This window comes from Dermacentor albipictus, chromosome 2 (genome assembly GCF_038994185.2).
Source record: "Dermacentor albipictus isolate Rhodes 1998 colony chromosome 2, USDA_Dalb.pri_finalv2, whole genome shotgun sequence".
NCBI classification, from domain to species: Eukaryota; Metazoa; Arthropoda; class Arachnida; order Ixodida; family Ixodidae; genus Dermacentor; species Dermacentor albipictus.
The window spans coordinates 155828578-155854590 of NC_091822.1; the positions used below are offsets into that span (position 1 = coordinate 155828578).

Here is a 26013-nt window from a genome sequence, read left to right on the forward strand (position 1 = left end):
AGTCTACTTTCCTGGTATTGCCTATGAATTTGTCTGTATTCATTGGCTTTATGAACATTTAATTGAGGTTTTACTGTATGCACATCTGAAATTCCATGTTTGGAAGCCACAACGCACATTAACAATGTGCAACAAAAACATCCACTGTCTCATGTGCACATATTGACTTGGCCAAATCCTGTAGTTCTGTTGGCAAGTTTGTCACACCAAGTGGACCAATGATGTACATCCTTCGGCAAAAATATACGGGCTACTCCCTGCTTTCAACGCATATGTTGTTTGGCTAGGTGGTGCGGTTCCAGTGGCGCTCCTGATGATCCAGACCTCTGAATAGCGAGTACGAGAACTTTTTTCATGCTTCAGAGTGTTAGAACTTATGACATATGAAAGAAACTCCCTTAAACAGCCTATGATAAGTTTGGCCATCACAGGCAATGTAGCCTGTATACTTCTGACAAAGACTGTACATGCTACACAATGCATTCGACAGGCGGAGGGGCACGAGTGTTACAAAACGACGCACACCCCAGTTATGGTGCCAGTGAGGGGTCGTTGACCCCTTACAAGGGATCTTGAGGACCTCAGCAAAGTCATGAGCGATCCTCACTTTTTGGTTTGGCAAACCAGTTCAGCAAATCCCGCAGAACTACATTTGTAGTTTCGTGCTACACTCACACAAATGACAATTTTTCCCCTTCGCTTTCTGGTTTATGACAAACCCTCCTTGTCATGGGTATTTTACCATCGCCACTTTTCAAATAGCTTCCTGCATGCGTAAAACATCAAACATATTTCATATTTCACAACAAAGGTGGCAATACACAGTCTCTCATCATTACATTTCTTACTGAATTAGATTTTCCGCACAATCAGTAGTTATAGTTCCGTGTTTTAACCATGTTACTGAAGAATATTACGTGAAAGAATTTAGCCATTATGCAATTTCTTTTAAGGAAATGAGCTTAAAGGGTTAAATAGCAGAACAAGAGGTTAGTTTCTTCATGAGACTAGTAAAACATCTCACAAATACAACAAACCTTGCTCCCAAGTTCAAAGAAGAAGTTCCGACACATGTCCGCAAGTTCAGCATCCTTATCCATAACCATGGCAGCAATGTCGCTGATCTGACCTTTGACCTTGATCATGTCATTGAGAATGAGGAAGCTGACTGTTTTCAACGTGCCCATCTTGACGTCTCGCGATGGGTCCTGCAACCTGTTTTTGTTCAAAAAGACAACACACACTGACACTCTGCTTGAGCACTAGCTTACACAGAAATGCAATTCTTGCTTACTAAAGAGGCCAAATTGCAAGCTTTAACAATTCGAAATGGCACAGTTGGTTATAAGGGACACTGTAGTGGAAGTGCTCAGGATTAATTCTGACCATTTGGGGCTCTTTAATGGGCAGCGAAAGCACGTACAGGAGAGTTTTTGCGCTCTGCCCCCGTCTGAATGCGGCTGAGTTTTGAAGCCAGGACCAAGTGTTCAGCAGCAGAATGCTATAGCCACCAGGCCTCTGTGGCAGATGATCCTTGCTTGCAGCAGCAGCTCAGAAATGCTTTCCAACGAATACTGTTCATGGGGTTTAACGTCTCGGCAATGGACTGTGAGGAATGCAGCAGTGAAAAATTCTTGGTTAATAATTTTAACTGCCTCGGGTTCTTTAATTTGCCATCCAAAGCATAGTGCATGAGCATTTGAACATTCTACCCCCACTGGCTTTTTATTAAGATGCAAAGAGAGAGAGAGAGAGAGAGTGTGTGCCTCAAGTCTCTTTCTAATAGCAAGAGCACAGTGGGAATGAATAAACGTGAAAAAAGTTGTACAGCTGGTTGGAAATCAACATACCGGGCGTAGATCTTCTCTGTCCAGGTATGCAGCAGATTAGGAAAGCGGACCATGAGGTCACCCACCGCCACAACCAGGTTTGTGCGGATCACGGGATCTGGCGAGTTCTCCATGATGTCAAACAGCAGGGCCAAGTGCTGCTCACAGAACTGCGCGCTGCACAATAAAGGCGGCAATTGAGGGCGGCATATACTGCATGTAGAGCTGCATGCAGTTATCAAGCCAAAATAAACGCAAACCTGTGTGTGGTGTGGTGCTGTGTTGTATGTGTCTTGTGTGTGTCAGGGATAGAGTACACTCAGTGCTCACTAATGCCATTTGGAGGGTGGGGGGGTGGTGTTACGTGCCAAAACCATTTCCTGATTATGAGGCACGCCGTAGTGGAGGACTCCAGAAATTTCGACCACCTGGGGTTCTTTAACGTGCACCTAAAGCTAAGTATACGAGTGTTTTCGCATTTTGCCCCAATGCCACAACAACAAATAATAATTTGATACAAAGAGTCTCCTGCCTCGTTTGTTGCTATTCACTCTCCCTTTTGGAACGATGCACCAATAGTTGGTGTCAACCTAAGATTGCAGATTCAAATGTCTAACTAAAATATAATTTGTATAGAAGTGCCAGTCAATTATGGTTCACTCATTTCTGTAACACCACAATAGTGGCAAACTTTTCAATATCGGCATCTTTCGGGAGCTACGTTTTGGAGCATGGACACAGAGAGAGCAGGTGCATTAAGATATTTGTGGCCAGAGCTTGTGTTCTGTGGACACACAAGCCATTTGACAAGCCATGTTGAATACATGGCTTGTCACTAAAAACAGTCCCGACTTCGACCGAGTACTACTGCTGAGCCCTTCACAAAGATACAGGTAAGGAAAAAAACACACCACAGCAGTTCTGACAATTTCGACCCGATGATCAAGAGCTCTTGCTCACAGCTGCGACACCCAGCAGCAGTAGCTGCCACAGGCATTTGCTGAAGATGACGACCACGCCTGTTTGTAATCGCGTAAAAAAAGGGGCATCAATACTAACTTGATCGACATCAGCTTGGCCAGTGCAAGGGAGGCGACGGTACGCACACCTTCGTCCGTGTACGTGCTCTGTTCAGTGACGACGTGCACCACAAGCTTGCTCCAAGTGCCGAGACAATTTTCCTCTACAAATGAGGAAAGAAACCATCAAAATCATTTCGCTCCTAAGCACAGCAAACAGTGAGAGCTGCCCACATGGCACTAACAGAAATTGTGCAGATGCATTAGGAAAGGGGCGAGTTCAATTTTTTTTTCCTTTTTCAGTGTGACACCAGAAAATGAAATTATAGTGTAACATCATTACAATTCAGCAGGTCACAAGAGATATTAGAAGTGACAGTAACAACAGCGACAACTACGTTACTGATTACATTCATTAGTACAGTTGTATACCAAATTGTAAATCATGCTGTTTTTATAGCGAACCCCTGTGGACAACCCAAAATCTGTTCTCACGGCAGGTACTTTGATTCGGTATACAGTGGACTCTCTTTAAGCGAAACCTCAAGGGGCCCGTAAAATTGGTTCTGTTTATCAGGAGTTCCATTCACTGAGAGAGAAAGCTGAATAGAACTGCATGAATACAAAACTAACCAACCATGAGGATGGTGTTCCGTTCAAGAGGCAGCTCCATCTACGCGATTTCCGTTTGAGATTCCACTGTACCTCTATTACAGCTAACTGGAATCCAGATAGTTATCACGGTCTGGTGTAATGAGCTCACCCTATATGGCTAGCGCGTAAAATGACAGCGTCGGGTCAATCTGTACACAGAGGGAGATTGTGCTCACCGCTCAGCAACACATCGTCCAAAAGGTGAACAATGTACTCTGCATCCGTGTCATCTGTCACTGGACCCAACATCTCGTCGTCGGCATTCTGGCTGTCAGCCGCTTCCTATAGAATGAATGAAGCCCAACAGTGAATGAGAGAGGTTTATGCAACATTCTTCTGAAACAAAGACACATCCTGGCGAATCACACACCTTGTAAACATGATGTTACAAAAAAGCGGTTCTGGGAAACGAAGTCACAGTGTCGAGCAGCAAGCCACACAGTGCACTTCGCCACCAAACAAAGCACAGCCAACTCATGTCAGCTTTTGACTATTTTTGCAATGAAGCATCAGAGAAAAAAAATGCTGTAACACCCTGTGGTGCATGAAATGACAGAGTCCATTATATTTTACCGAGAAAGACCATTTTCACTGAACTGGTTTTGTTATAAAGCACGGCGACAGGGCATTGCTCAAGTGAGTAAACATGACCCTACAGCGCATGCAATAAATACGGCATGGCCTAGCCATGATATGCAACTTGGTAAAGCTTGACACAGCGGCTAATGTGTCTCACCTGGCTCTGGGTAAGGACGTGTCCGGTAGCAGAGAACGACTGCCGCTTCTTTCGCTTCGCAACTTGTTCCTTCCGGTCCTTGACGGCCTCCCGCTTCCGCTTCAGCTGAGCAAACACATCCACGTCGAGGTAGATGAGCTGCCGAAGTGCCACCTGACCGACGCAAGCCAGGGTGCGCGACAGCAGCAGGCTTGAACACTCAAACAAAGGTGTCTGGGGCGATTCCTCCACTGCCACTTCTCCGTTCTCTTCTTGCAAGTTTTGAGAATCTTGTGGCTTTGCTGTGTTACAGAAAGACGGGCATGATGCTTGGTGAGGCAAGAACGGTTTGGCAAGGTTAGTAAAAGAGAGACAGGGACAAAGAGACGTCAACATTATTCACAACCAGCTCTTTGTTCGAACTGTCGGCGTGGCTACAGCCGAACCCGGATTATATCGAATGACAGTGCATATATGGAACACACGAATTCTCCACTTGGAAATCCTGTGTAGTAGTACAGAAAGCTGTACGCTAGTAAGGAACTCCTGTTCGCTGCTGCATTCCACATATTAAAGGCTGTGCTGCGCCCACGCAAGTGTGCTTTTTCCAAAGGGATCGTAATCGCTTTTCGCGCCCTCGAAAATATTTTATGCCGACGAATGCAAAACGGCACTGTTTGGCATACTGTGCTGTTGCCCAATACATTGACCCTGAAGAGCAGTACATACCATGGAGACAAAAGGAGCAATGTGCAAACTGCAGCCATTCGTTATCGGCAAAAGCAGATCCCCGAGCTGCTTCTAGAACGTGAAAAGCTTCCCGGTCCGATACGCATTCCACGAAAAAGTGTGGATGACATCCGATCTTTTGACTGAGTGGCTCCAAGCATGGCATCTCAAACTGGGGATGTCTGCTCTGCTGGGTTTCGTCTTGTGGACAACGGCATTTCGCAAACAACATTTTAGGTTTCCATGAAGGGCTAAAACGAATTCAATCCCAATCCTGACTTGGGTGAATTTTAAAATTGCAGTTTGGATTTAACAAAACCACCGCACACCATATCCGCACTTTAGGGAAATAGCATCGTGGAAGCAGCATGCAAGACTCATCGCTGTGGGATGAATGAACCAAATGAACACGTTTCATTCATGCTTGCAGGGTTAACATGAGTGGGAATGGACTTGAGTGTTCTGCAAGCTGAAAGCCACTTTTTAATCCAACAGCGTCTGCAAGTGTCGGCAGGCGCCGACACAGCGCAGCCAATGGGGAAGGGTTGAGAATGAAGGGTTCGCGAGGCGTCGAGTGTGGACTGCAGAAGAAGCGAGGACGACCGGTTCCAAAAGGAAGCCGTTTCATAAATCGATACTGAACACAAATGAGTGAATGAATACTGGCCGATGTACAATGATTGGCCAGATTAGCGTTTAAACGGCGTATTGTACGGACGCGCAGCCAGGCGCATTCCCGCAAATTCCGCAGTACAAGTGCGCCGATGGCAACAAGGCACATATCCATACTAACTGGTCTGCTTCCGCATTGCGTCAATTTCAACTTAATCCTGAATAAAAACGCACAAGCACTCCAACACGCATGAGGCATACCGTAGTCTTACATTTAAGTGACTTTTAGGGTTTTTAGGGTTAGTGCTGTGGTTATTACCTCAAAGACCACTCCATAGTGGGAGCGACTTGGGGCATTCTTGTGCAAAAATTAGACAGACTTCTGTGCGTTTAGTAAATTCTCATTTTTCATGATCTCGGAAAACTGCGAGACATGCAGAGGTTTCAATTAAGCTTTATGTTCTGAATTATCAATATATCTATTTCAAGATACCCTTCGAGTTCATTATGCTATTCGCATTCGCACGAAGGGCGAAAGAGTGCCTACAATGATTTTAATGAAGCTTGGCACAGAACCTGCGGTTGGTATGAAGAAAGAAATCTTTATGGCAACCTATTGAGGTTCTTAGGGATGATGAAGAAGCAGTTGCGAATGTATCAATGCAGTAAAAGTTTGGATTCAAGTGAATCTTGCATGATGCCACAAATAAAATCTGATCCACGTTCCTCACAAGCAAAGAAAACGTCATCGTGGTCCAGGCATCGAACTTGTGACTACTGTCTGAATGTGGCTGTTACTCTAAACCAATTAAAGGGGCACTAAAGGTTACCAGAAAGTCAAGTTAAAGTGGTAGAGCAATGTTCTAGAACGTCTAAGGCGTCGATATAATTGCGAACAGAGCTTTAGTAACCGAGAAATTGAGGTAAATGCATGACACGATTTGAGACCCCCCAGCAACATTCCAGTACTAAACCGATGACGAAAGGTCTCCCCGTAATTTATGTTACTAATACTCAACTACTCGTATTAAAAATATCATTTCATTCGATTATAAGACGGAAGAAAATGCTACTTGTCTACGTCTACTCGATTCTAACAAAAAATAAGATTTTGACGTTACCCTTCAGTAGTATGGGTGGTCGAAAGGTTTCGTTTTCGCTCGACTCTGCGCGCACGCTTTGGAGTTTCAGTACTTTCGTTATCGCGTCGTGCTGTGAGGGTTCTGCTGGCTCACGAAACTTTCATTTGGAACAAGCAGCGAGAATGCCACGTCCATGTGATGTCGTGGGAAGCCCTCGTTGCTTTCCCGCTCCGGAGAGCCGGTGTCGAGGCCGCCGTCGTAGTACGCAACGACGCCGGCAGTGCGAGCCCTCAGCAGCAGGTCGCGCTCGTCGGTGCTCAAATCGCTGAAGTTGAGCCCACCATCGCGAGCCAATCTGTCGGTGCCAGGGTTTATTGCGACGAGCGTCGAAGTTTGCGTCATAGAATGAAGTACCAGCTTATGGGCGTCTTGCGCTGGAGCTTGAGGTATAGTAGCGGCGCCTGGTGGCGGTGCGGGAAACGACGTCTGGGTCGGCTGTGGCGAAGCACGTTTCTAGGCCGAGTTTTGCGTCGATTCGCACTTTTTTATGCCCTGTTGCGAGTGCGGAAAGGCTCGTCACTTCTCACAGACCACGCCGACCACGCTGCGAGCTCGCCGCAGCCTATAGTTTAACGAAAACGGACTTTCCGTGTGCCGTGGGACGTAATGTGAGACGTAATTAGTTTCTCCTTCCGCTAGCCACCATACTCCCGCTTTCGCTCTGCTGTCGGCTCTGTCTTGGCTCTGTTTCTGGCCGCGCGTTTGCGTTTTGCGCAGAAAAGCCGTAGCGCCGTCTGCGGACGCCGTTCTACTCACCGATGGCGCAACGTCACTATGAGACCATGATGTCAGTTCTCCTCGATCGGAGGGCGGGCGATTTGAACTGCGCTAGAGGTACGCGTACGCTTCAGAACGCATTTTCTCTTAAAATAAGTCTCTCCTTGCCACGAAACAAGCGTTTCAAGGTTTCTGTGATGGTATTTCAATTGTCCACGTTGACTTAATAGTAACCTTTAGTGTCCCTTTAAACATGGTACACTGCATTTGTATTATCTGCATCCTCAGTGGTGGCAGTCACACAATATCTTTAGACGGTTGTCTTTGAGTGTTCTAAAGTGCTCCCAGAAGGCTGATTTTGTTCGGACAGCTAAGAAAGATATTCCGGCTAAATTCAAATGGTCCTTTCTGATCACCCGACTCCAGATCAGGGTGCCGGGAGGCACTCCCAGTATTGCCATCGGAGCCGCTGAGAAAGCCAATTTGTTTCTGGTCACAGGACCCGGCTAGTTTTTGTGTTAGCGTTGGCAAGGAGGGTACTCGCTTCGTTCGCTCAAACGGTGATTTTCATTCACGTACACTGCTATTGCCGCCACGTTTCACATCTAAACGCGGCTAGCGATGGCGGCACTGGCTGCATTACAGGAAGTTCTCTCTGCTTTTGCTTCCTCTTCTCTCACTGCTCGAAAAGGCAGCCGGCTGTTTGACTGGCATAAATAATCTCCTGCGTGGACCCAGAGTGCCTCTGCAACCAGTTCGCTTGGATTTGGAGGATCACAGCGACGGTCCGATGTTGACAAATACTCTAGCAGGTTGTTCACTTGCCTTCTGCCACACCATTGACTGCCGCACACTGCTGGCACCGGGGCAGTAACCGCTCAGCCAAACCGTGCAGAATAGTGTAGGCAATTTCGGCTGGCTGCATGGCATACTTGTAGATCACGTCAAGCGCCCTCTCCATGGTGGGGATCCAAACAGTCAGGCTGGTGTCGGTAAATGCTGCAAGAGTTATGCGCGAGTTATGCACCGCAGTCACAAGAACAGGTGAAGCAATTAAAAAGTGCCTGAAGGAGTTGGTTGCTTTTCCTTGCATACATCTTGTCCAAATAGTTGTACCTACATCACACATTTAGAAGTTGGTAAGAACAAACTTTGGTTGCAAGCTATACGTGAATTTATACTTGCTTCATGCCAGTCATAGTAGCTGTAGTGGCTTTCCTCAGAGATCTCCCATTAGCCCTATCTTGCATCAGCCCACTCACAACAAGTCTAAACCAGAATAATTCTCTAATGGAAGGCAACACTGAAAGTGGTGTTGACTGAAGATGCAAGAAGAAACTGTCCCCGGAGCTTTGCCTTGTCAGAATAACTGTGCAGATGTGCTTGTACAAAGATCCCTGTGCTGTTTTATAAAATCATAAGATATTTACATGAGAGTCTTATCAAGGGGATCAGAAGGAATTATTTGTAACAATGTTTGCAAACTTTCACTCCATTCCCCACTGTCTCTCGCAAGCATCAAAGATGTAGAAACATACAAATGTGAGCTCACTGATAGGTGAACGTAATGAAAAATGCTTCAGAGACTGTGGAAACACTGAAAGGGAAATATATTGCGTAAGTGTAAAGTTTAAGAAAAACCCTGTCTGCGTTCCTCGCAATGACGACTTTGCAGCTGAAGCTTCAGAGCAAAGCTTTACCGAATACCAGTAGAGCGTTTTGTGCCTTTTCGAGTAAGTCACTGTCATGCCCTTTTTCGTTATGCGTACTTAGTGACGCTTAACTACCACTAAAAAGTTTTTCCCATGAAAGGTTTTGCAGCAACCAGCCCCTACTTGGCTGTAGGGGACCTCTAGTGGCTTTGAAACAAACAGTTGCCCTTCTTTGCAGGATGTTTCGAGTTCTTGAGCCACCTGGCGACGTGACATTGCTGTCCCTATGCGGCAGGGAAGGAGACATTTATATTGTGTGAATAAGCCTTTGTACAAGTGAATACACAAAATACATGCATTTCCTTTTCTGAGGTAAGCATAAAAGGAGGCACGGTTTATATGTAAGGACATGTTACACATGCAAATATGTTAAAACAATCGCAAGAACAACATTCTAGTAGTGGTGTGTAAGCATTATAAACTTAGAATATTCTATTTGAATCAGTTAGTATTTGATTTGACTTGAAAGACGCTTTTACTATTTGAAATATACGAACCCCAAAAATGACTGTTCTGTTCAAATGACTGTTCTTCACTGCATGGCATACTTGCCATGCAGTGAAGCATATCAAACATAAGGAGGCAGTGTCACTGGGCCCCTGCTGGTGCCTATGGCTACCCGACACTAAAAGCTGAAGTACCCACACTGTTGCCTCTTCACGCATCTGGACAACACCAGCTGTAAGGTGGAAATGTCTGTGTACTACTAATCTGGCTAAGCGCCTACAAGCATGCTTTCTAAACTACAAATTTGACCAAGCAGCAAGCAAGCTTGGCAATGCATTTAGACTCTCATTCTAAAGTAGTTGAGTACCACCACGATGCTTCAATGGCAACCTGGTTTTTAAAGCTGGCTTTAGAAGAAGCAAGCAAAATTTCAACACCAAGGAACTCAGATATGTCCTCAACAGCGAAAACTTCAGAAGAGGTTCCTTTCACATCAGCACTGTGGAAAGACTTCGACAAGCTGATCAACCAGCAGCAATTTCCACTTGCTAGTGGCAGCAATATCCAATGCCGCAAGCACCGTTTGAAAAATATGTGCATGATCAAATTTTGGGACAAGAAGAGTCATGTGAGTGGTGGTATAAGCATAGTGCCAGCTGTTGGCTTTGCTTGTACAGAGATACCTGCTGACACCAGACACTAGTATGTCCAGTGAGAAACTCTTTTCAATGTCTTGAAGAATTGCGACATGTAGGATGATGTTGCTACTCCCCAAACAAGTTGAGCTGCTATCCTTCATGACAAAATTAAGTAACTGCAGTTATGATACTGTCCAGCAAAAGTCTCGTACTAGAGAATTTTGTTGATCACAAAGCATAATTTTCCTGTACATTGTTTGCTATGCAATAAACTTGGGTTTTTCTTCATACCTCTGGTTGGTGCATTGCGTTTTTGCAAAACCAACAGAATATTCGTATTTGAAAAATATTCTATTTGATTCTCACTTGGTTTTCATTATTTGAATTTGTGTGGAAATTAAAAATTTCATATTCATATCGCACGCCCCTAGACTCTAGTGTATCCAATCAGGTGTCCAGTATTTTTATTTTTCTCTTACTTTTTTTTTTCTTTTGAAAACATTTGACACATGCCACTGTTTGGAAAATCTTCACATTCAATCGATCATTTTCATGTGGACACATTGGTCAGCCATGACCATAGTGTATGATGTCAAAGTAACTGAATATGGCTCAGCAAAGCACCACGTATTTCGACTCGTAGTGTGATCACTGAAATTGAATTAAAGGCTCTGCCTAGGAGCTCGACAAAATCTCTGCAATTGTGCTCCAAAACGAATTCAGAGAATGACGAAAGCACAGTCACAAACCATAACTGCTTTAGCTTTGCACTAAAGTAGTTTTGTGCAGGCAGAAGCTTAAGCAGCGAGAGCTAGTTGCCGTTAGAGGAGGTCATCATACTGTTTTAAGCAAGAACAGTTGGTTTGTGCAGGCTGCTGCAACAGGCGATTATGAAAGCACAAAGCGTATTTGCTTCAGACGGATTTGCGTACCTGCGTGAAATGGTGAAGACTGCAATGAACACTTACTTTCCAGGAGAATGTCTTGGAGCTGAACGAACATGCTGTGAGAATTTTCAAAGCGTTGCAGTGGGGCCTTCTCAGCCTAAAACAAAAACACAAAATGCAGAGGAAGGGGGTTAATATCGTAATAAGCATGTGCTAATATTTGTCCAAATTACTCCTTGTAAGCACAAGCATGGTTCATTTGTGTTGCTGCCTATTTACTGCAACCACAGCAAGAAGCTCCTGTCTGGCTGGCCGTGACAAGAGCCTTTGTTAATCGTAAGGCGCACTGAAATGTGTTATACAAGGTTCTTTCTCGAAGTTCTCTTAAATATGTAAACCTTAGAAATGCTAGGTACAATAGAACCTCGTTGATACGATCCCCGATACGATTTCCCCGTGCCAGCGTTCACGATTGAGAACGTGAGAAATGGACCATACAGTTAAGCTTGTTTTACACTGGTTAATACTTTCCCGGAAAACGCGATATTTCGGCATGAGCGTTTAGTATATCGCCAAATTGCAATAGTATGATATGTTTTCCAGCTGCTACATCCTATGTAAATGAGGAAAGGCATGAGGCACATGCAATCTAGAGTAGTAGGCGCCTGCAGTGGCAGTTGCGCATTTGTTTCAGGTACCAGAAAATCTCATCACAGGTCCGTCGCATGCCACCATTCACAACTATTGCCACAAACACGCTGCAACGAGCATCATGTGAGCAAATATGTTTCCAAGCGCATCTGGCGTAGCGCAGTTGGAAGCGTGCTGCACGCTTTTGATAGGCGATAACACAAACATGCAGCAGTTCTCTGCTGCAGATGGCGTGAAGTGACCGTCATGTTTTGCTCTGGCGGTATCGTGGTACCGTATTATGGCACTGCCCACCAGCTCTATTTCATTTCAGTTTCCCATAGCAGTCTTGAAATGATACCGTGCGTCTCGGGTCACTCGGGTCCTTCGAGTTCGATGCATCTCGGCATCTCGTGCTGCTAAGATTCCTGCAGAGTGGGCACGCCAAAAACTTCCCACCAAAATACTCCACACAAGAAAGCTGCTGACCCAAGCCGGAATCGAGGAACGCGAACGTAAGGTTGCTGAAGCCTCAAGAATGAGAATGTGCATCTCGGGCCACTTGAGACCCACCAGATCAATGCGCTTCGGCATCTCGTGCTGCAGTGATTCACATAATGCTTTGAATTACGTAGATCTCAACTACAGTTGAGCCTCCTTAATTTTTTAGTGACTTCGGATCAAATGTTTTCCCAGTTAGTGCGTTTTTCTTCCAAAATAGTATCAATGAGGCTTTACTGTATCTAGCATACGTCTGCAAAGTAACAGTCACATTTTCTTTGTATTAAAATCTATTCCATTTTGTCTAGCTACCGGTGAATACAGAGGTTCGATGATAAGTTAGCGGTACTTCAGGCAAATCGGTGCATGCTGAAGATAGGATGCCGATGTGTATTCAAAATTACCAAGTGAGTGCCGCCCATCTTCTGAATAATGCTGCACGTGTGCCTGCAGAAGTCGAGGTCAGCTTTCCCACGCTCGCCCAATCCGACGGAGACGAGGAGCTCCAGGTTCTTTGTCACCATGTTGCTATCAGCACTGCATGGTCAAAGAAAATGGAATCTGGTGGCAAAAAACCCTTTACGTTTAATGGCATTCACAAAAGCGGGAGAAGACTGAAGTGTTGGGACAGCTAGAGAAAGCCCACAAGAGGGGGGGCACATGATGCCTGAGTGCATGTGGTGACATCACCCAGAAAGTGCAACTCTTTCACCTGTGTGGGAATAGCTCAGACAAGCAAAGTTTTGTGAAATCGTTTTTACTGTGCAAGCTAAGACATAAACAGACAAATAAGGAGTTTTCATTAGTGTGCACAAACGAATCACTTTATAACAAAGTTGACCTAGACACAAAATTACCTGTGTTATATATGATATTCATCATAGAGTGAACCCTTTCTTAATGGACTCAATGCAGTTGAACCTCGTAATAACGAAATTGGCAGGGAACGCGAGAAGATTTGCTTTCGCAAGAATTTCGTTGTTGCGAAAAGACACAGCACACTTCCGTAACATGTCGCAGAATAAAACTTTACTGTCAAAATCTCGTTAGCCTACTTTGGCAAGCTTTGCTCGAGGATATAGAACCACATTGCTGACAGTACAAAGTGCATTGCATCCGTCGATCAGGAGTGGCAGCACTGCCACGGAGCAGTATTTTCGGTTGATCGCTTTCGGACATATGATCACTTTTGCATGATATTGCTTAAACTGGGACCGAACACAGAGCAACAGTGCTCCACGCATGCAACAGCATTTCTCCAGCACATGCTGTTGCCCGTAGATGCCAACGAATCCGGTGCCGAGCGTGAGAGTGATCATATCTTGTGTACCTGAAGGCAATCTATCCAAGGTTATGGCCCCTTCGTGCAAATCTACGTCCGGTGCCGAATCCACATGTGACGCCTGTTGGGTGGCACCGAAAGCGGCATTCTTGAAGCGAGAGATATGTATTCCTGGACGATCGCTCAATCACATCCCGATGCATGGCACTTCATGCTGCGATCCCCATCTCAAGCACCGTAAGCAATTCCATGTCGGTGTGATGTGGATTTTCTTATTTTTGCTGCATTTTGTTTTACTGTTTTGTTTGAAAAATCGTTGCCACTTGTTGGTAGCAACATGCTGTCGTTTCAAATTGGCGGTCAACAAACAAGATGGCAGCCATGGCATGTTTCTGGCGCGGTCACTTCTGGCGCTTGGTTGTTTTTGTAAACAAAAATGGCAGTGACCATGCAAGTGTAATGTGGTAGTATTTTACGCAATTTTTTACACATTTCGGAACCTACTAGCCATGTGTGAGTAGATCGTATGTGGGGTTACATTCCAGCAAATTTCGTAAATGCGTGATTGTAGTACAGCGACGTTTCATTGTCGAGAGGTACAAAATGCACTGAATCCTATGAGCGTTCACCGGGGATGCGATAATATTTCGTTATTGCAGGATTTTGTTATCGTGAATTTCGACTGTAGCTTCACAATAAGTGGTCATTATATCAGTAGTTCAATATATGTGGACTTGCCCTTCAAAATGTGCAAAAAGTTAGTGACACATTCGTTTTTCTGCAGTAGTCTTATTCAAAGCGTTATTCCCTCCACTGCAAACTCAAGCCTTTTTGCATTGTGAAACTACATCTGCTGCGTGCTTACGAGTGAATTGAACTACCTGACTAATGAGTCGAATGAGCTGTTATCGGTAAAACTCGTGCACAATGCCCGTGAAGTAATTCCCCACGGCATTCTTAAGTTCAGTACAAACAGCATATAGCAGTTGTGAAACAAAGCATCGTTTAACTTTTTGCAAATGGAGTGCAGCCACTGCCTCCTGTTTGCTAATACTACAACATGGTTTTTTAATGCAGCACTACGGTCAAGCTGATATTTGGTGAACTCTGCACCCACAGGCAGTAGTAAAAAACATTTTCACAGAGCTTGCAAAGTACGAACATTCAAAATGGCAGCAATAACAGAAATAACAAGCTCAGGTGAGCTCAGCCACGCGAGGCTGAGCTCGCCAAAAGCTGTCAAGTTATGTTTTTTGTGCGGCTCCAGCTGCAAAAGTACGAAGTTCGAACGATTGAGCGTCTTTACGCTCAGTTATCAGCAACGACGTAAACAAAGTGCCGACGAATCACGATGTTAAGATAAATGATAGTAACTGCCAACCCTTTGCACTTTTGCAGAGCAGCGCATAGTGCCAGGTTTACACCTACTTCAACCGCTTGATTGACAGCAACGATGGGAATGCTCGCGGCTTCATAAATCTATGCGCGAAACTCACTCATCTAGGACGTTGTATCCAGTCATACCAGCTGAACTGGATCGGGGCGTGCGTTCCAGGTGTCCCTCTCGTGCTTTAGAAGGCCTGTTCAGATATTTATTTTTCTTTGCGTACACCGTATTTTTACCACGACCGTGTTTGAAGTGTTTGTTGTAATTGTACGGAACATTAAGAACTGTTTGTTACACAGTTAAACTTTGGTAATAGTGAAGTCTGTAAAATTGGCAATTTGCTTCGTTATATTATACTGAAATTCCATCTTTAATGCAAGTAAGTACACTGGCGGATGGATTTTTGGAAGGGGCCACAAAATTTCTCGCATTATCAGGCAATCGGAAGAAAGTAAATTTGAATGAGCGAATTTCATGCCGTGTTGATGACATCCTCACATTGGCGATGCAAAGGGAAGCCAGCCACGCTTTCGTGTCCGCTCTGCCCCTGCAGCTGAGCGTCGACCCCAGTGGGACGATGCTGTCATGAAAAAAGCGCTCGCAGTGGGGCACAAATGCATCATCTGCCTCTCGAGTCAACACGTCTTTGAAACTCGAGATTGCGCAAACTACAGCACTAAAGTCCCAAGGAGACGCCATCTGAGCTTGCCCAGTCTTTGCATGCCCAGCAGATTACCCCCAAGACAGGGCAGAGCGCGGGCTGCACAAGTGCTCGGCTGCGCTGACAGCCGTGCAGAGCCACAGCCGTGCTAGAAAAGGAGACGCACAAGCCGACCGGCTCCCCTTGCCCCAACCTCGTACATGTGTCACGAGTGGCGACACTTCCTTGAGGGGCTCTGCAGCGCACGTGACATGTGGCACTGCACTCATCACTACAACCAATATATTGAATATTCGAAAAATAAAATAGTAGATATCTGAATCGGCAACATTCGAGTATTCGCAGATCCCTAGAGTGTGGCATTAAAGTTCACTCTTTGGAGTAAAGCTTGGTCACTGAAATTTTTGCATTTACATCGTTACTTCCAATGTGTTATTTTAACTGTGTTCACTATATATGGAGGTTTGTTTGTAGTGGTAATCAGAGCAGTTAATTGATACAGCGAAGGTAAACCAACCAGCACAATGAGACATTCCAGACAAACAAAGCTCTTGGGGCACACACCTGGCAACCATGGAAAGCAGCTGGGTGGCTGCAAGGCAGTCCTCCCTGGAGGAGTCTGCCTGTTCCATTGTGTATCTCTCCCACAGGAATCGCAGAACCATGGAGGATATGTCGCCGGTCTTCACTAATTCCGTCACCTGAACCACGAGGTAAGCAGTTATGCAGACAGTGCCGTGACACTTTAAAAATAAATTCTATGATGGCTTGCTGCCTGCTCGCCTTTGCTGCAAAGTAATTTTTGAGTAATGCATCGCGATTGTTTCAGTGAGATCGTTGTTATTGCATTTCACTTGTTTGCATTTGCAATAACGCTTTACAACAACTTTTTCACATTGTTGTTGAATCTGAAAACGAATGTGCTGTACTAAATGAACACCGCTATCTTACCAGCTGTTCGAGGCATATTAGCTCGCTAGTCGTCACAACGTTGACAAGCTCGGACAAGCCGTCTGCAATGTTTCGTGCTCTTGTCCTGTAAAAAATAGAAAAAGAAAACAGCAGTGCAAAGTTACACAGGAGCCTAAAATTAAGTCAAAACCAAAAGAGAGTGTGAATCATAGAGTCTCTAAAACTTGCCCAGAAAGAAAAAGTGGAACTAGTGCCTATGTGGATTTCTTCAGTGGCACTTCAACCAGAGGCGCGATTCTGGATGCTGCCAAATTCGGCCATGTCGTCAAATTCAACCATGTTGACATTTAGAGCCAATCAGACAGAGTGTTCCAATTCTAGCCAGCATCGGAGACCGTCTACATTGACAGCTAAGACAGCTTCAGGTCCAAGTAATAGAATGCACCTGGAAGAGTTCTCTGCAACTTGATGCCCCTCCGGGTCAGCAGGAGCAAGCTACAAAAAACACAACATACCTAACAATAACCGCATAACAAAACATGACCGTGTTTCCTTGCACAGAGGTGACCTTCCCACCGAATTTCTAAAGATTCTGCTTGGCCACAATCTTGTATGGAAAGCGAAGAAGCCTGCATCGTTTTTAGTCCAATGCTGTCTTTATAAATCTGTCTTTTTTTCTGGCTTCATCAGAATTGGAACGAGACTTAAGATGGCCACTGTACGCTTATCTGTCTATTTAACAATCTGTGATGACTATTTGAACTTAGCCAGAGATGACAAATTGGCAAAATTTGAATATGTCCAGACTGGGAATCCAGCATGGGAGCAGCGATAAATACAAGCAGTTTGGCTGACAGCTTAGCAAACACTGTAGCAAACAATGTAAGCATTGGTGCATAACTGTTTGTTTTGGGCAACAAAGCCAGCACAATATATTAGCAAAATAATGAGTAAATTATACTTTCCATACATACAGTGCACAGGCTCTAAACTGCTGCTGATGCATGGTTAGAGGATTTTCCTAGCACACTCCAACGGTTAATTCCCTCAATAAAGCTCACTACCGATGGAAGTGTCACCACAGTTGTATAGATTGTTTTATAAACATAGACATATGGCACACACATAAAATTATGAGTGACACCACGGTTATCATGTGAAACTCGCAAGCTATGAGAAAATTTGAATGCAATGAGAAAGGTGAGGAAAGAAAATAAGGCCTGCAGAGCTGCAGAGCTTAGTTATTAAAGTGAAATTAAATGAAAACGAAACCTGTATGACAGTTCACAAGTCAACATATGCCAATCCAAAGCCAGTCCTCCCAGTCAATTCCATAGTGGTTCAACAACTGCAGTGCCACATTTTTCCCTCTCAGCAAGTTTGTACGAAACACCACAAAACCGCGGCTAGAGAGTCTAGAGGTTTAAACAGGTCAGTGCTACACACTTGGCGTTGGTGCAGGGCTGGTTGAAGTAGACGTCTCGGTACGAGTTGGCGACAGCCTCTCGAATGGACTGCTCTCTGGACCAAACCAGGGGCAGCATTTTGCGGATGCCGACGGTTGCTCCCCTGATGCCCAGCCGGTGGGCCGACACGAAGAAGGCGATGGCCTCCTGTATGTCGGACTGGGTGCGCGAATAGAGCATCTCGCAGAGCGTTGGTATCATGGCTTGAATCTTCTCGGCAAAGTCGGTGCAATCCTGCGAAGGGGAAGGAAGCACAGTGGAGGCTGTTGAAGGAGTGGGGGACATGGGAAACTGCAGAGTACGAAAAGATAGCGACACATTCGTGTGCTCGTTCCACGTCATATGTGGTCTTGTTTGCTCTGTTTAGTAAGGTAGACCCCTTTAATAAACTCTTTATAGCAGCATGGTGGCTAGCAAAAGACGACAACCATCTTTCTCCTTGCGCCGAGGTAGTTTTCCTTCTTTTGCATGAGTACACACTACTATCAACCTCATTGCCCTTAAACTTTGCGGCTGCTCCAGGTACGGCACATCAGCCAGATTCAGGGGACAATGGCAACTGTCAACAACTCTCTGCCACTGAGCATCACCTTCACTTTCGAGGACAACTCAGGCTAGAGTCGTCATATAAATTAACTTTCTTCTTCTTCTCCATAATTCAATGTGGGAGTAATCGTGTTTAGTCAGTGACAACCTAAGAATACAGTGGCAAATACAGCGCTGTCCAACTTGGAGACAACTTGTATATACATCTGATAGTCAATTATGTTGACTCACTCCTGTGACATCACAGAGCAGGTGAACTTCCTTTAACACTTTCGGGACCGGCCCATAGGCCATCGATCATATATGATCGACGGTTTTGCGCGCACTGCACCGTTCAAATTTCCGCGCGCTTGGACATGTAGCTCCATCTAGGAGGTCGTCAGGAACTAGACTCTCGGTTTCGGCATAGTTTCTTTCATTTCCAGCAGGTGGCGATACGCGAGAGAGAATTTTCTCGATTGCGGCGGCGGCGGACGCAGTGGAAAATGGCGTCGTGCTCGCGTCCGGTTGCTCGAAAAGAACGCCGTCAATCGCTAATCGTTAAAGAAGTAACTTAAACAGCCCACAGCACAGCATCACTTCCAGAGATTGAAGAAGCAACATGTTGGTTACGTACCCACAAAGCACACGAAAAAAGTCTGGAAAGAGCCCTTAGCAGCAATTCACTGTGAAACATGCAAAACACCCCATGCATGTTGATGCCTAGACAAGGGATAGAGTTCTGCAGCAGAGACAAATAATGTAATTGTGTATTGAGTGCACTTACTTTGAGATACAAAACAAGCATCTTCTGCTTGTAGAGCTCCACCACGCCCTCGCCAGACCCAGCATCATTGGGTGGGGGATCCGGAGAAGCTGTTTCTTTATCAGATGCTGGTGTGTCAGGCACAGCAACCTTGGTTCCTGAAATAACATACTGGGAAGTGAACAAACGGTCATGGAATCCTTAACATAACGGACAGTGGATGAAGGCGCATGAAGTAGCCAGACAAATGTGTGCACAGCCACCAAGGAATCGAGTGCTGAGCAGCTTGCATTCAACTGTAATACTGGGATTTGTAAAATCGTACTGCCTACTCTTGCTAAGTGCTTAGTTGGGGTTCAATAAGTGCTCAGTTGGGGTTCAATAACTTCGAGGATGTGGGTGGCTGATCCGAATTGACCAGGGAATTGCACTGCAGGTTTTGTCTGTGCCGTTAAATTCCGTAAAATGAGGACAAAATCTTTTGGCCATAGGAAAGGGTGAGAAATGTGCACATCCTACATACCCTGATAAATTTTTTTCAGGACATTCAAGAGGACTGGATCTGTGTTGTCCTTGACACCATTTTCCTCACTCTTGTTCTCATCTCTGAGGAGAAAAAAAAAAAAAGAAATAGGAAAGAAAAAGAAAAGGAAAAGAGATGAATGAGTCAAAGACGCAACAGCATGTCGACAATTGCTCCAGCATGCAGTCAATGCATGCCAGAGCAAAAAGTGGTTAGCTGCAATAGACCACTTTTTGTTCCCCGTGTCACAAAATGATTGCCAACAACTCACGAGCCCTCCTCGTCAGCAGTCGGATTGCAGAAGAGGTTCACATCCGGATATGTGGCGATGGCCTTCTTGAGCACCGCGACCGCCTCCGCGCAGCTGCCGTCTTTGAGTAGCACTCTTATCTTATTCAGGATCCTGAAAGGGCATTCGTCAGATACATTGACAATGCAAAGAAAAAAAAAAAAAAGCTTATTCGAGAAGCCTTGCTTTGTGCCATGTAGAGATTTACAACTGGCCAGGTTTCACATCCCAAAGCAACGTGCGTACTGTGACAGACGCGCTACACCTACCTAGCATGTGATGGTGCCGTCACTACAGTATGACTACTAGTTCGAGGCATCTAAAAGGTCGGCTGGCTGCTGTATGTTAGTATTTGACAAGTCCGGTCAGGTAATAAAGCCATCATAAGTGAAAAATGAAGCCACTGAAACACGCTACAACTGGCTTTTGTGACATTAAACAGCAATACCTAACAAATCGCATTTGCACAAAGAACTTGTTCTTGAGCATGTTGGCATTTAAACTTTTGATACATATTTTGGTTGGCACAACGTAAGCACCGTGACCAAGAGAGTCAAGGCAGGCAACCACCGGCAAATGTGTAATAGAGAGTTTTACATGCAGCGGATGCAACGTTACGAAAGGCTGTCAGCCAGGCATGCAAAATAATGCAAACAGGGCATGCAAAAGCCTTTGGGCTTTTGTGTTATGCAAGGCTGCTCAAGGGTGGTATTTTTAAAACTCTATAATGACAGTTCCAAATGCATAGCAAGGAAGTCTTCCATGCATTGCGTCAGTGGTACATGTAGCCCACTGTATTCTTTAGAAATTAGCTTTTTTTGGAAGACAGCTGTCAAGACAAAATCAAAGTAAGTCTTAGTTTAGCTGTTGTGTATGCGTGTCCAGAACCGTCATCAAAAAACAGTTGGAAGCTATCGCTTATCTACTGTACTTTTTATGTTTTACATTGCTTACAGTGTGCAAAGGACAACATAGCAAACATTGCAGTTAGCTAAAGTGCAAAGTGTTGCCTATCCTGTAAAGGAGTAAGATGGAACCATCGTGGAAACAACTTGGCTTACTCATCAAGCACCACGCTTTCTTCCTCAGTCAAGGACATGTCCTTGTCCTTCTCATCACCCTCCTGGAGCACATCTTGCAGTCCTGGAAGGATTCCCATCCACGAAGAATCTGCCTCGTTCTCCTCTGCTTCGTCTTCGCCATCTGCTGCAGATGGCAAAAATTACTCAGCTACACATGCTACTAATACCCTGGTTACTCGAGCACGCAAACCGTGGTTAAGTCAAACCTCTGTTATAGCTCACTGCAGTTATGTCCAGTCATGAAGCAAACCTGACAGCATTTTTATATGCTGACGCGGGAAACTTGGTCAGAACATGCGGCAGTTTTTGTATATTATGAAAATACCGCTTCAAAGAAACCTATATTTTCGTGATTTTTTTCGTCTCTAAGACCCGCGTCCCCCCTTAACAAAATGACTGCAGTTAGGTTTCTTGTGTAACTCTTAATGGCTAACCGGGATGCTTGAGCACGTGCGAAAAGCAGATATCAGGTTTGCAGTAATATACAGTCGAAACCCGCAATAATAAAATTCTCATGACAACGAAATGTCGCTGTACTACAATCCCGCATCAAAGAAATTTGCCGGGATGTAACCCCACATATTACCTACTCATGCAAGGCTAGCAGGCTATAAAATGTGCTCAAATGCGATTTCTTTGAGCTAAAATTGCATAAAATACCACCACATTACACTCGCGTGGGTGCCGCCATTTTTGTTTAGGAAAACAACCGAGCACGGCAGGCGATCATGCCAGAAACACGTTGCGGCCGCCATCTTGTTAGTTGGCTGCCAGTTTGAAGCGGCAGCATGTTACTACCGACATGTGACGATGGTTTTTGTTCACCAAGTGCAGTGCATAATGCACGCCTCAGCGAGAAAAATGCAGCAAAAACAAGGAAATGCATGTCCCACCAGAGTGCCATGCATCGGGTCGTAATTGAGCGATCGTCTTGGAATACACATCTTTTGCTTCAAGAACACTGGTTTTGTTGCCGCTTGACGGACATCATGTGCAGATTCGCTGCCGGACGTAGATTTGCGCGGAGGAGCCGTAATCTAGATCGACTACCTTCGGGTACACGAGATGCGATCACTTCCGCACTCGGCACCGGACGTGTCGGCGTCTACGGGCGACAGCGTGCGAAGGAGAAATGCTGCTGCCTGCGTCGAGCGCTGTTGCTCTGCGTCGGGTGCCGAGTTGTGCAAAATCTCGCAAAAGTGATCGTATCTCCGAAAGCAATTGACCGAGAATACTGCTCCACGGCCGTGCTGCCACTGCTGATCGATGAATGCGGCGCACTTTGTACTGTCGGCAATGCAGTTCTATATATCCTCCAGCAAAGCTTGCCAAAGTAGGCTAACGGAATTTTGACAGTAATGCTTCGTTCTGCAACACGTTACCTGTCTGAGCTGTCTCATTTCGCAGCAACGGAATTCTCGCAAAGGCGAATTTTTTCGCATTCCCCACCGATTTCGTTATTGTGAAGTTCAACTGCACATAATGCCTTTTGATTGCTCTATTTCGTTCAATTCTTATCTGCTGCTTCAAGTGACTGAACTTTGTGACAGCTGAGATGGGTGACCTTCGCACCAGTGACAAAAGAGCAAAAGAATTGGCTTTTAACTGAACTGCATTATATCAACTAAGGATTTCCAAGGGACAAATTCAGTGAAAGATTCCACTGGTTTGCATTTCCTCCTACCTTTTTACACATTTCATTGCAGTTTCTCTTAGGAACATAAGCTACTCAAGAAATAACCAGTATCTAACCACGAAAATGTAAAAAAGGTATGCCTTTATGAGTGAAAAACTCGAGTCCCTGCTGAATAGCACATACCATTTCTCAACTCCTTCACAAAAGTTCATAGAGAAAACTATGCGCATGCATAATTCAACAGCTATCTGGTTGAACGATACAATAGCTGATAGCTGATATGAATCTTATTATTCTTTTTGTTGTTTGTCTGGAGTATTATGCTATTATTTTTTTTATGCCATCAGCACCAACTGGCAGGTCTTGCTAACGAAACAAACAATCTAAGAAACAAAAAGTCGAAGTTTGTTTCCCGTTATCGGTAGACATAGTAGGCCATTTTTGAAGTACCATGAAGCGTGGTTTTTGGCAACTTCTGTGTTGGGTTATTGAAAATGAATAATGCTAATGAAAGTGTGAAACCGCACTGAGAGGCAGGGAACGTATCGGTACTACAGTAACAATGACTGACAGAATAAAAAATGACGAAAGAACTGTGTTACTCAGGTAAGCTTTTACCCAAAGCATAAATTAATTTGTTCTTGCTAACTGGATTAGCGAAGGGCAATTGCAGATGAAAGATGACCAATAAAAGACGCACCCCCACAGAATAACCTCAAGGGAGGCACTCATATTGCAGTCTTGTCCCCATGAAAATTATTTTGGTGAAATTAATGTCCCAGAATGGTGGTGCAGGCTACAAGAGATGATGTTGCGACAGGGTGCTGGACAATTTTGACTCCATGGGGTTCCCGAGTGGAGAACCTTAGTCTGCCAATATACGTATCTTTTCTGGAATATATTTGGTTCGCTACATAGACGTTATCTATGTAGCGTCACCTTGTGGCCCAGAGTTCAACCAGAGACGAAGACACAGCGCTGTTGTTGCAGTGACCAGTCATGTTCGTCTTAGCTGCTGGTGTGAAGCGTCGGCAGCCACATAATCACTAACACGCAGTCCTTTCCTCTTTTTCTCAGAGGGAGCACACATGTATGAAAACATTTACATCGTGTTGTGGTTCAACAATGCAGAACGCACCCACCATAGTGGCACCCACCATATGGTGTTGCACTACTGAGCACAAGGTCTCAGGTTCGGTTCCTGGCCACGATTGCCGCAACCCCGTGGGGGCTGAATGCAAAAGCGCTCATGTACTATGCTTCAGGCGCACTTTAAAGGACCCCTCGCGGTCGAAATTTATCTGGAGCACCCCATAACTTAATGTGCAGTTTGGGGCTTCAGGCGCACATTAAAGAACCCCTCATGGTCAAAAATGATCTTGAGCCCCCCATAACCTAATGTGCAGTTTTGGGACGTCAAGCGCCACAGTCGTTGCTACTGCTTCCACTTCTCTGGCAACCTGTCACTCCACGAGGATAATGCATGAATGGACAAGCGAAACCCTCTAACGTGCAACTAAGGTTAGGTAGATAAGCATTTTCGCAATGCGCTACAATCACAAAGCGGCCATGCAACCTGATGTGCATGGTTGCAGAGCGCCGCTATAGTGAAACTGCTCACCATCTTTGTGCAATATCCGTAGAGCTTGCAGTTTCTCCTCTTCCTCAGCAAGGTTCTTCCTCAGTTCATCAGGTGACAACTATACAGTGATGAAAGTAAAGAAGGCACTGTCACACGATGTTTCTGCAGGCATGAACCAGTTCTGTGTTTGAACGACTTGATAATATGCATGACTACGACAAATTTGAGAGCGCAATATGCCCACCTCAATAAGGAAAAAAGTCCGAGACAGCGCATCAAAGTGCAAGAAAGGTTGTGTTAGCTACGTCATCGCTTTCATGTATTTTGTTTCACTCAAGTGGAGAAAGCAATACACAAGTCAGAAAGCAATATATCTGGCAAATCAGTTCTTTAAAAGCGTGAACATGGAACCTTGAAGAAAGAAGACGCATGACAGGCTTTTTTCTCGAAAAATTTCCCAGGAAATGACAATAAACAAATGTGCATTAGATTTGAGTATGAAACCAAAACTGCAATAGTGATGAGCTATCATTGTTGAGAAAAAAATTCTGTATTCAAACCCACACTTGACCTGGGTGGTGCTACACTGAACCCTGTCAATCCAAATTCCACCATGTTGTCGACCTCGCATATTTCTTATTGGCTCAAAAGGCAGTTATGCTTTATCTGGTTAAGTGAAAGGGCAGTTATGTCCTCTCTGATTGGCTCAGAATGTCAACATGGAAGAATTCAATAACACAGCAGAACTTGACAGGGTCTACAATAGCACTGTCTTAGTGCCCAAAGTGCAAGTTCGTTAGGCTGCGGTATCCGAAATCCAGAGTCAGTCAGAGTCAGTCAGACAGATCCAAAGTCAAGAGGCTCCAAGACTATTGATGTGATAAGGACATGTCCGAGAGCGAAGATAAATGGTGCCCCATTCACAGTAGCTCAGATGTAATAACTTTACTTTTTCTGAGTTCGTGCGAATTGCCATTAGTACTTTCTTTCTTACCCCCAAAAAGGGTGAGTGGGATATCTAAGGCATTGCCCTTATCACTTTTTTTTACATTATGAAGATCGGAGTGAGTGTTACAGTCGAGGGAGTCGCATCTTTCGTTTCTAGCCATGAAAAATTGTGCGTTACATTCGTGGACACGTTAGAGTGAAAGAAATATGGTATTTTCTCTTGGCAGCGCATGGCGCTGAAGTTTACGAATATAAAATGCCGCTGGCATCATCCCACCTTGGCAAGGAAAGGATTGCTGGCGAGGTAGGCAGAGACGAAGCTGACTGCGTGCTTCCGGACGACGCTAGACTTGTCGCACAGCCTGTTGGTGATGAGTTCGAGCACTGCCTGTTGCCGGTCCAGCGGAATGCACTTCCTGTTGCACATGTCTTGCCAAAGCTGCAAGACCTTGCCCCGCACAAAGGCATTCTCATCTAAAATGTGCTCCTAGAGGAGAACGAGATTACAACATGTGTGAGAAGGCAGGGTTCACAAGATGTTTGAGAGCGAGGTAAAGGATACTTGTGCCTTGTGGAGCGCAGGAAGCGAAATTATTAATAATAATAATATATGGGGTTTAACGTGCCAAAACCACTTTCTGATTATGAGGCACGCCGTAGTGGAGGACTCTGGAAATTTAGACCACCTGGGGTTCTTTAACGTGCACCTAAATCTAAGTACA

General features: G+C 45.0%; 1 protein-coding gene across 2 annotated transcripts in view; it reads right to left on the reverse strand.

Moving 5' to 3' along the window:
- The window catches only part of LOC135915504 (condensin complex subunit 1-like), a 54884-nt gene that overhangs the window by 17257 nt on the left and 11614 nt on the right, over nt 1-26013 (reverse strand). Inside the window, exons 11-27 of one of the 2 annotated variants that reach the window (XM_065448613.1) lie at nt 25569-25778; nt 24383-24461; nt 21105-21246; nt 20026-20157; nt 19755-19837; nt 19253-19389; nt 17921-18174; nt 16514-16598; nt 16127-16263; nt 12637-12769; nt 11183-11258; nt 8243-8416; nt 4239-4519; nt 3679-3784; nt 2889-3012; nt 1851-2006; nt 1038-1215 (exon numbers count right to left, since the gene is read on the reverse strand). In XM_065448613.1, coding sequence (XP_065304685.1) covers nt 1038-1215; nt 1851-2006; nt 2889-3012; nt 3679-3784; nt 4239-4519; nt 8243-8416; nt 11183-11258; nt 12637-12769; nt 16127-16263; nt 16514-16598; nt 17921-18174; nt 19253-19389; nt 19755-19837; nt 20026-20157; nt 21105-21246; nt 24383-24461; nt 25569-25778 — 2487 coding nt within the window. Of the gene's footprint in view, nt 1-1037; nt 1216-1850; nt 2007-2888; nt 3013-3678; nt 3785-4238; nt 4520-8242; nt 8417-11182; nt 11259-12636; nt 12770-16126; nt 16264-16513; nt 16599-17920; nt 18175-19252; nt 19390-19754; nt 19838-20025; nt 20158-21104; nt 21250-24382; nt 24462-25568; nt 25779-26013 lie in introns of both variants that reach the window. The other variant, XM_065448611.1, reaches the window with a different exon arrangement.